General features: G+C 44.1%; 1 protein-coding gene across 8 annotated transcripts in view; it reads right to left on the bottom strand.

Annotated features, from left to right (window-relative positions):
• Positions 1 to 940: 940 nt before the first annotated feature.
• Positions 941 to 10746, bottom strand: part of LOC102572400 (calcium-activated potassium channel subunit beta-2) — a 183091-nt gene continuing 173285 nt past the window's right edge. For all 8 annotated transcript variants that reach the window (XM_019478516.2, XM_019478515.2, XM_059731169.1 and 5 more), the window contains one exon: positions 941 to 3106. In XM_019478516.2, coding sequence (XP_019334061.1) covers positions 2822 to 3106 — 285 coding nt within the window. In that variant the 3' untranslated portion in view covers positions 941 to 2821. The remainder of the gene's footprint in view (positions 3107 to 10746) is intronic.

Below are 10746 nucleotides of genomic sequence, written 5' to 3'. Positions count from 1 at the left end.
ACCTGAAAGTATCCATTCCTTACCTTTTCTATGTCCTGTAGATTTGTCTGCCTCCCACCAAATGTCCTTACACTCACTCAGAGTAGCAGCTCTGCTCAGGTTCCTCAACTGTTGAGTATTGTTGGGTTCTGCCTGCTCTTGCCTGTAGCAATGTCAATGCTCCTTTTGCTCAGATGCAATGGAGCTCTCTCTGGCGACTCTTGCAGCTCTCCTGCTTACAAGCTGGTATAACCGAGGAGTTGCCTCCACTTCAGGAGTACATGCTTCTCCTTGCCCTCTCTTGGGGTGTCCACAATAAAAGCAAGATAATGCACAGACATAAACATTCCTCTGCCTGTTTTTCCATAGGCTCCTTAAGATCATTTAGGATTACCAGTACTGTAACAAAGGGGGGCAAATGGGGCACCAGTGCCAAGCACCGACCCTGGTGGTGACCCAGAAAGAGAAGCAGACGTGCTGCCAGCCCGGGCGCTGCCAGCACATCATTGATGCTGTGTGCACCTCCATCACCCTGGATGCTCAAACATCCAGTTACATCTCTGCATATTCCTCTTGGCAACAGACTGCAATCTCTATCCATCTTAGAGGGAAACTTTCTAGCAAGAGAGAACGAGGCATCAATCATGTTTTCTATGCATATAGAAAATTGCGGGGGTGGCAGGCTCTTTTAAATATAAGCAGAATCTTCTTGAAGTTCGCGAGGGACTTTGTTATTGCCAGCCTAATTAATGGGGAACTTACTCGGGTACAAATGATGAAGGACTGTACAAAACTCTCAGATAGATAAATACACTGAATTTACAAAGAGACTTTTACAGACTGTCTGTTAGATTACAGATGGTTGGCAAACCTGGTGTTCTGACCAAAAAAAAAAAAAAAAAGCAAAAAAAGCTACAAAGCAAAATTTGCTGAAGCAAATCAGTTCTGAATGCAAAAGGTATTGAAATCTGGAAGATTTAATTGAATCGTTTTTATTATACATTTCTGGAGCCCTGATTGCAGCCCCTCCCCCACCCCCAGAAGTCTATTTGCCTAAGAAAATTCATATTATGGAATACAAGATTGCAGGTTAATTCCTCGGCTGCGGATTCAGGTACAGCTCAGATTATATTGGTATGATTTGCAATTTTTTGTAATACTTTAAAATGATATCATGGGAAAAGATACTTATATATGAATGATCTGGACAGAAGACTTAATTTTGTTCTTTTTGGTGGGTGGGGAAGGAGACTTTTTTTTGTTTGGAATAGACCTGCAATTAATTTTTCAACAAATATCCTGCTGTGAAGTCCACGGGTTGATCACAGAGATCGCGTCAAATTTGTCCTTCAGGTTAAGTGCAAAGTAGGAAGCTTTGACACCGTCTTGAAAGTGTAACATAAGAGAGAAAGTTGTGACTAGGGAAATAGAAATCAGTTATGCAGAGGACACTGACACCGTGCGCGCAGAATTATACCGGTGACATCCCCATGGTAAACACATGACAGATAGGACAACATATTTGTCTGAATTTCAATGTCTTGAATAACTCATACTACAGCGGGACCTCTTAAAATGACAGTCACTTCAGCCGCCACTGCATTCTGAGTAAAGATCAGAAAAGATTTCCAGAAGCGTTACGATTATCATCTAACAATTCAATTAGTCAATCTAGCGAAGTGGACAAGATACTTTTCAAACCAAGTGTCACAGCAATAGAGACCTTTGACTGAAACAACATCATGAATGTGGGATAACATCCTATGTTCCAGCTCTTCAATATTATGATTTTATCCAGGCTTTTGATGAATACAGGAGTTATACTGCTCACTTTCCAGTCAGTAAAAACAAACAACGGAACGAAAAGTAACCTAATGAAGTTACAATACACAACTATATAGTATATAGCTTTTGTCTTTTATATATATATATATATATATTTATATATATATCAAGTAAAAAAATCTAAAATAGTTGGAAGTAAAAAATGAAAAAATAGCTGATTGTGTTTTGTCTTTTTTCCCCCTTTACAGTGATATGGTAGCAAATGCAAGACAAATGCGTAATAAACCTTTACATAAGGTGTTCTGGTCCCATCTCCACCAATAGGGCTCAGCTTGGTTTAAAAAATGAAATTGGTTGAATTTGATTTTTTTTTGGCTGTAGCTTCTGTAGATGATGCTAAGGCATGAGGAAAACATATTGCAAACCAACCAACCAAAAAAAGACTATCCATTTTGATTTTGCAAAAGATCTAAAACACCAGAGGGAGATACTTACTTCCCAAAGGGGAAAGCCAGCACAACACACCATTAAGTCCCATTTATGCTGTTAATACTGTAGTCTTTCCTCCAACTACACTTACCCTAAACCCTCCTCCTTTAGTCAATTCTATACCTTTGTATGCCCCCCAAACAAAGGATCCATCCACTGCATGTCGTAAGGTTTAAGTGGGACTTATCTGATGCATAGGCCTTTTGCTACCTGGCCTAGAAAGGTGAATTTTTCCCCAGAATGAGTTTACACTGAAATGCTGACATGTTCATAAAACTTGGCAAATGGTGACACCGAGCCCTATTTTGGCTGTAGAAAAGAAAATACTAGCTCCAGCATAAAATCAAATCATAAAGACCATCAACACAAATGGTAATTTTTTTTTCTCTTGTCTGCATAATAATAACATCATGTTTGCATATAGAACAGCTTTTGCATTATTGCTCTACTTATAAGAATATATTAAGGAACTTATAACAGACTTGCACATTACAAACTTAAGGTTCTTTGGTGAAGAATGAAAAAACAGTATTTTAGCTGTAAATAAATCTCAGAGAAGTTTTTGCTTTTATCTATTGATCCTTTGGATTCTTTCACAGAGGAGAGAAAGGTATTGAGTCAGCTTTACCATGGCAACGATAGCAATCCCGCCAATCATCATGCACGTAGGCCAGAAAAGTGAGTGGAACAGCACATTGGAACTGTAAAGTTTGGTTAATATCACGTTCTTTTGAACGCCATCTGGGTCATAAAAACACGAGAAGCGTTGGTACTTCCTGAAGTTTTCCATTACAACGTTCACGAGTGACATGGACTCTTCATAATTCTTGCCACACTTAGGTATGTAGGAGCACTGGAAAGAAATGAAAAGGAAAAATTATATATCTCCAGCCACATATCATCTTCGCTATTGCAGATGGCACACAGGACAATTTCTTGCTGCTTGTGCCTTTACAATTCAATGATGCAAATGGTTAGACTAATATAACCGTCATAGTCCCAATTAAAATCACGCTCGGTACTTTATATCTTTATAGCGCCTTCCATCTGAGGACCTCAAAGTGCAGGATAGACATGAATTGATTAATTTGGAAATCTTTTGAGGTTAGTAAGTGTATTATATTATTGTCATTTTACACATGGAGAAACTGAAACAAAGAGACAGAGTACCTCGGTTTTGAACCCGCAGTCAAATGTGGGTGAATATTCTAGCATTTAGATAGCGAACTGCCTCACTGTATAGGCAAACCAGCAGTCAGATTTTCCTTGTAATTAATGGAGCTAATAATTCTGGCTGGATGATGCTGCCCACAAAATTTTGCCTCCAATTTTCCTCTTTTTATTTATATTCCTTTTATAACCTTGCCTTTGAATGACTGGCCTAAGGCCACACAGGTAGTCTGGGATTAGAATACCGATTTTTCGATTCCCAGTCCTCTGCTTTAAGCACAAGGCTAGCTGATCTGTCTTTGGAGCAGCCGCCTACAACAAGCTGCCATTTGATTTCAGGGCCTACTTTGAAGAATCCCCAAGATTTTCTGTAGAATCGGTTCAGCTGTCTGTTAATGATCACCGAACTAGATTGCTTTCCTGTGTTGTTGCTTAGCTCAGTTTTTGCTGCCCTCCACAGACCAGGTTTTCTTAACAGAAGTTGCGTACCTAATCTGCTTACATTTTGAAAATCCCAGACTATGTTTGTTCCTGTGCGCTAGGAGCTGGCTGGCTCGATGGTAGGTAGCATAGCCGTGTCATGGACAAAGCTTCAAATAGGGTGAAGCTACACATTGCACTTAGATCATACTAAATCTGGGCAATGTTAAGGGGTGTTCAAGTTTGAACAAGCTGTGAGCAGTTGCATATTAAGGATTAGTACCATTTCTTGCCTGCACAGCTTTGACTTGCCACTGAAGGGCTGGTGAACAAGGGCAGGCCTAGGGGCCAGGATACCTGGGTTCTGTCTTTGCTCTGGAGACAAAAGCAGTGGGGGCTGGGAACAGTGTATCCTCAATTCTGAAGGACTGTAAATTGCTTGTTTTATCTCCGTGGGCGACTAGTGCCGCCTTAGTCGGGGGGGCATGTGCCCCCCCAGTGATCGGGGGGGGAGGAAGGGGCGGGTCCCTCGCAGCCGATCATAAGACAGCTGATCACTGTGGCCAAATGCTGCAGCCACTTCCACTCCCTAGCCAGCCCTTGAGGGGGGGGTACCGGTGCTCCTGCCTGCGCCCCCTGCCCATCGCCTAAGCAGCAAGCGTGGCTGGTCAGGGGGTGCACCAGCGCTCTCAGGGGGTGCAAGTGCACGCCCCTACACGTCGCCACTGTTTATCTCCATGGAGCGGACTGAAGTTACCTTCACGCAACCTAAGTAGCATAACCCTCACCTGAAGTGGCGTAATTTTGAGACGCTCAGAGGGCACTTAGAATGATTTAACGAGCTTTATCATGCAGATGCTCGCATTTTATGCGTCCTTTGTATGGTTGGAGTGTACTGTGTAACTTCACCCACAGAATTCTCCTGGGTGGGAATCTGCTACCCTTGCACAGGTTAATCTTTTGATCATTATTAGGGCTCTTTTGCTCTTCCCCATTTCAGATACTTAGGCACAATGGGGACATTAGAAAGGAATGAGCAGGCATTACATTGCCAGGTGGGAATCTAAGCCCTCTATGTGAGCACTGATAGAGATCAGGAGGAAACTGTGCTGGATTACATCCTATAGAATCAGTGGTTGGCCAAAATCTGAAGGCAATCATAAATCATAGTACCCCTCATTGCTCTGCTCTCACTGTTGCATTGCTGCATAGCTGACCCTGCACTGGGAGAGAAGTTGTAGTTTTGGGTAATTTATTGATAGCAAATGAGTTTTACAAAAGATGACAATGTTTTGATTAAAATAAGGTGACCCATGACTTTTCATATTTTTGACAGTATATATTTTATAAACTTCTGTTCCTTTTCATGGCCTGGCTGTGCCTTTTCATAGCATACTGCTGCAGAGTTGTAGCCCTAATAATGATCAAAAGATGAACCTTGTAACAAGATTTGATTGATTCATTGGGGCGTTTATTAGCTAAGATTATGATTTCATGTGCAGCAGAGAGATTGGATGGCATTAGCAGACTGGAGCACTAAGGGTACAGCATGTCAGCATTTCCATTATGAATATTTCATAGAGCTATAGAAATTACAGATGGAAAATACCAAGAAGGTCATATCTCAGCCATCTTCCTGCTGGTGCAGGATTGTTCCCTCCCGTATATTCTCTAGCACTTCGTCCATCCCTGTTGTAAATGTTCAAAGCCATGAGGCTTCTTCCAGTTCCTAACCGATCCTAGCAGAATTCTGATCTGATTGCACTTTAAGGAAGCTTTTCCATAAGGTTCATCCTAAATTTTCTTTTTTCTGAATTATATTCCAGTGTTTTAAGTGGCAATCACATCCCAGTGTTTCTAATTTTGTTGCAAGCCCTGCACATTTTTCCCCTTCAAGTCTCAGCTGCTGGACTGCTGGGATTGGGTAAGAATATCTGCATTCATTTCAAGAAGTAGCAAGTTTGTGCTGTCATGGATGCAGAGAAAAGATGGAAAATTTGGTCGGAATACAGTGTAAAGGCTCAAAACACAGAAGGCAAAGACCAAAGAGCCCTGACTTCATTGCTTTTCAAAAAAAAATGTGATTTTTATACCTGTCTCATGGTTTTTGATAATGCCATGAGTCCTTTGGATCACTCACAATAATGTTTCTCGATATTGGGTGTTCACACACTTCCAATATTGTGCTAAAACATCCTCCTCCCCTCCTCCTGCCTAGAAATGGAGCCAAACCATATGGTACCTATTTATCCCCTTAAAAGTTAACAGTCACATCATTCAAAGGCCAATTCTCTGTTCTCAGTTAGGGCTCAACTGTAGCTGTCCCGGCTCTCCCAGATGAACGCAGGGTAAATGAGCTGCCTGGGAATGAATGAACTGAAGTTGCTGGGCTGGATTCTGGTTATGGAAGGGGAGGAGAGGGTCTGGGTTGAGTTGCGTTTGATTGTTGCTCAGTAAATAGAAAACATTTCCCTTCTTTTTAAAGAAAATATATTACCTCTGTTATGGATCGAGCTGTTAAATAATGCCTAAGTGATTAGCTGTTCCAGTCTATAGTGTGACAGTCAGACTTTGTGGGCCAAGTCTGTTAAGTCTGTTGGTACCAGGGTCACCAAATCTACGAACCTAGATAAGGGGTGCTCAACCCCTGGCAGCTGGGCCAGATCCAGCCCCCAGAGCCATGTCATCCATCCCAGCTGAAAAAGGATCTGAAAATTTGGCTGCAGGAGAATGGTGAGATCACTTATCTGCTGCCAAATTTCCGAAGTTGTGGACTGGTTAGCATGGGCTGCATACTGGATCGGGTACACAGGACAGTGTGGGGCCTGATCCTGGTGCTTGGGGCAGTGCGGGGCCTGACCGTGGCACTTGAGACTGGCTGGGGGTGATGAAGGGCCCCAGGGTAAGATCTCAGCATATGGGGCCCAATCCTTGCACATGGGGGTAGCACAGAGCTTGATCCTGATACATGGGGCTAGCTGAGTCCAGGTGGGGCCTGATCCTGGTGCATGGGACCCAATCTAGCCCAGGGACCAGCCCTGTGCCAGTCATCTGGCCCGTGGGACCAAAACTTTGAGTACTACCAATGTGGACTAAACTACCAGTGGCAAGATGATTCTAATCCCATCCTGTAAGGCAGTGAGATATGCTGCCAATCAGCTCAGGCTCCTCATACTAAGAAAACCTTGACCTATGCCAGGGCTCTTTACACAACAGCTGAGTCATTTGGGTCTGTTATCCAAGTGCTAAGTGGCTTGCAATGGCAGTTATTTTAAACTTCTGGAGAAGGGTGTTTGTGCCTGAAAGCTTGCAAAGAACATTTTTTCCATCTATTTAGTTGGCCTAATAAAAGATATCACATCTACCCGAAGAACCTTGTCTGCCCGCTACAATCACCAATCCTAAACTCCTGGCAGCTAGATAGTTACCAGTGCCCATTATCTCAGAGTCCCTGGGTGGTTTATAATCTCCAATCAAATGCCAAATTCCTAAAGCATCTGTCTGGGTTAAGTTTTAAACTGTTGCAGTGACAGGCTAGTGGCATCCTTCTGGGTCATGAGTTTATCATGCAGGCTTGGCCGGAGACACTTATGCTAGTCTCTCAAACATAATATGAAGTGGCCCCAAAATAAATCTAAACTGTTTTTTTCAAATTGAGAAAAATATATTAGGGTTGACCGTTCCTTCTTTTTTTATTTTGAATGGTTGTGCATCTGACTTATGGAGCGCGTCGGAGGCCAGACATCTTGACATAGCATTAAAAAAAGCAGTTCTTGTGATCTTGGCAACTTGGCTGCAAAATGTGCGCGCTGGATGTCTACGGAGAAAACCTGCAGGTTTCCAGTCCAAATGTTCAGATTGAAAGGGAGCACAGGGCAGGGAGCAGAAAGCAGAGCAGCCGTTCGGGCAAGGGAAGGGGGTTTGAGTGGCACTCATCGGGAGGGTGCAGGGCTAATCTGTGCTATGCCTGCTAAAAAGGTCAGCTGCCCGGGCTATACATTTTCAAACATGCCAGGGAAATTGAGAAAATACTGCCCCTCGTGTGGGTCAACTCTGAAGAGAGCGGCATCCTGTACTGGTGGCTCATCTGTCCTATTAATGTTTCCCTCTCCAGTATGTGGAGGTAACTGAACTTTTGGAGGGTATCCACCAGTTCTCGTTACCATTTCTGAATAACAGCCGAGCCTACGGCATATAACGGGGCGACTGACAGACAGGGCCTGATCCGTACGGTATTTATAAGTAGAAATTGGTAACCACCTTGGAATAAAAACAATTTAACTCGTGGAACGTGAGCCTCAAATCAGGCTCTTGCAACTACTTTAAATATTGCTGCTCCACGGCATAACAGAATCCCTCAATCATTTGAATACAAGAGGCTGTTGATCCTATTTACTCTCCCGAGAGGCTGCTGGCAGTCGACAGCTGAGGAAAGGCAGTGCAGCAGCTAAGGCATTTAAGCTGCTTTGGTTGTAGTACTGACATGGGGTTGGGCAATAGTCTTAAAAGGCTAAAGATAAAATATGCATGGGAGAGCCACAAAAAGGCATAAAAAAAGCAGCTCTGTGCTTTTCTGGGGGGATTAAAATAGCTCCAATTGACACCCATTTGCTTCCTGTTGATTCTGATCAGACGCTGACAGGAGCGCATTATATATCTCAATATAAATTGCAGCTATTCCATTCCTAACCTTTCGGGAAGGCAGCTATTTTAGATAGCAGGTCTTATGGATTAATCGTTATTTAGAATCAAAGCCTGTTTTCCTCAATCTGAGTGAGAGAGAGAGAGAGAGAGGGGAGATCAGGTGCAGATGCCGCTCTGCATGTCCACGTGTGCGTGTGCGCGTGCATGTGATATTCATTGAGATGGAAAGGTTAGGACGGTTTCTGCTGACCTTTCGAAGGTCGCCTGCGCTGACCTGCTGGAACGCAAGCGCAGCGCCTTCCGCCGTGTTGTCAGCAGTGTTTGGATCAGTGAGACAGCTAGGCATTTTTAAGGGGGGAGAGGAGGGGAGGTGCATCTCCAATACGCGAGGAGGTGGAAAGGAAGTGGCAACTCGCACCCAGGTGGAGCATACACAATCAGTCACTCCTGCGTGCTTCCCCTGCTTGGTGCACAGGGCCACTCTCCAACCTGTTGAGCGGATCCGGCAGCTTGTCAGGGCTCGCAGCAGGGAATTCCCATCAGTTATCCCTGCCTGCCTCTCAGAGCAGCAGTGTGCCTTGTTTCTGGCCAGGTGTCTGAAGAGCCGGTTATAAATAGCAAACCAGTGAGAAGGTGTGATGGGGCTCACAAAGAACTAGAGATAACAGGATCAGAGCATGCCCCTTCATTTCAGACCAACACTGTGATCACTGCACAGGGGGTGGACTGCCATAGGCTGCCTGAGATGCTGAAAGCATGTTGGTTTGTCTGCTAAATGACCTATATTTTTGCCTAGTCCAAGGGACCAGTACCCAGTTAAAATGGTGATTATCATGAACTGCCAGGGATGGAAATTAAAGCTCTTTGCCACTGGGAAGCTGGTCTTTTCGTCTCTGTTGCAAAGCATACCGGCCCCTTCTGTCCTCAACTGTTCATAATACAATGGGTTTCCATTAGGCCGTCCCGAACCCAGGGCCAGCTCAGAGGAGGACTGCTATTCCAATAGCCAGGGCTCCAGTCTCGAATTAGAGGGCTAAGGTACTGATTTCCTGTGTAGTCTCGAGCAAGTCATTGAGCTCCTCTAAACTCCAGCTGCAACATGGGGATAATGATGCCGTGGGAACTATGGATGCAGGGCTAAGGAGTCATTACTTGCAACAGGTTTCTTCCTGCACTGTGCTTGCGCACGCAAAGAAAAAGACTTATACACTTGTAGCAAAAGGAAGATGGTAAGTGCTGCTTGTGGGTATAGCATAGCATCATGCCTTGTGACCCAGGATCCTCCCTGAGTCTGTCTGACAGCACCCCTGATTCAGTCCCTCCAAAGTGGACCAGTGTGGCCATGTCAGGACCAGGAACTTGGGTTTGTTCTCACTGCTGTTTGGGACCTTTCTTTTAGCTTTCCACCATAGGCTGATGGCAAAGGAAGGATGAAAATGAGTGGCTTCTGATACACAGTGACGAGCCACAGTTGTGTACTAGCAGCATATATCAGTGTGATCCCGACCTCAGCTGGAGCAGCTATTGCTGCCGAGCTGTCAGCATGATGGGGATGAGGCAGTGTAGGGAGGGGAACCTGCCTAGGATGTGGCCACAGAGGCAGGAGGTGGGATTTGCTGTGTGGATGTGAGTACATTGCAACCTGGAGTCTATGTTAATTCCATCCAAGTTCAGGTATTTCATAGACACTACTATCCAGGGCCAAGTCCCACTTAAAATGGAATTTGGATTCAGATCACATAGCCAGCAGCGTATCGGGGAAAAAAGTAGAAGCTCTCCTGAAAGCAAAGCTTAACCTGTGAAACAACCTTGGACTTGGGAAGCATTAACTACGCCTGCTTTCCATTGGGGGGGGGGGGGGGAAGCTGTGGTCGGGAGAATTTAAGGGCATGTTTAGATAAACAAAAAATCTTCAAACAACAGAGTTTGGAGATTTATAGTGAATCCTTTGATTTATTTGTATCTGTTGCAGGACCAAGATTGATTTGAGCTGTTTTAATCAAACTGTAGCTTGGATTTCAGTGGGTTTTGCTTATATACCATCAAAAAACCCCCCAAAAATCAACAATCCCTCCCCTTCCAAAAAAAAAATCAGGCTTTTGCTGTTTACTGGCTATAACAGTCTCTAAGAACCACATTTACAGAGGGATATTGGACACAGAATTGGAAGCTGCTGAACCCCACCTTGGTAAGAAGGCAGGGGTGCTAGTTTCTGTTTTACAATTTGATTCAGAGGACTTGTATCCCAGCCACAAGAGT

The sequence above is a fragment of the Alligator mississippiensis genome, chromosome 7 (genome assembly GCF_030867095.1).
Source record: "Alligator mississippiensis isolate rAllMis1 chromosome 7, rAllMis1, whole genome shotgun sequence".
NCBI classification, from domain to species: Eukaryota; Metazoa; Chordata; order Crocodylia; family Alligatoridae; genus Alligator; species Alligator mississippiensis.
The sequence above is the reverse complement of the archived record's forward strand: the minus strand, read 5'-3'. Positions and strand labels throughout refer to the sequence as shown.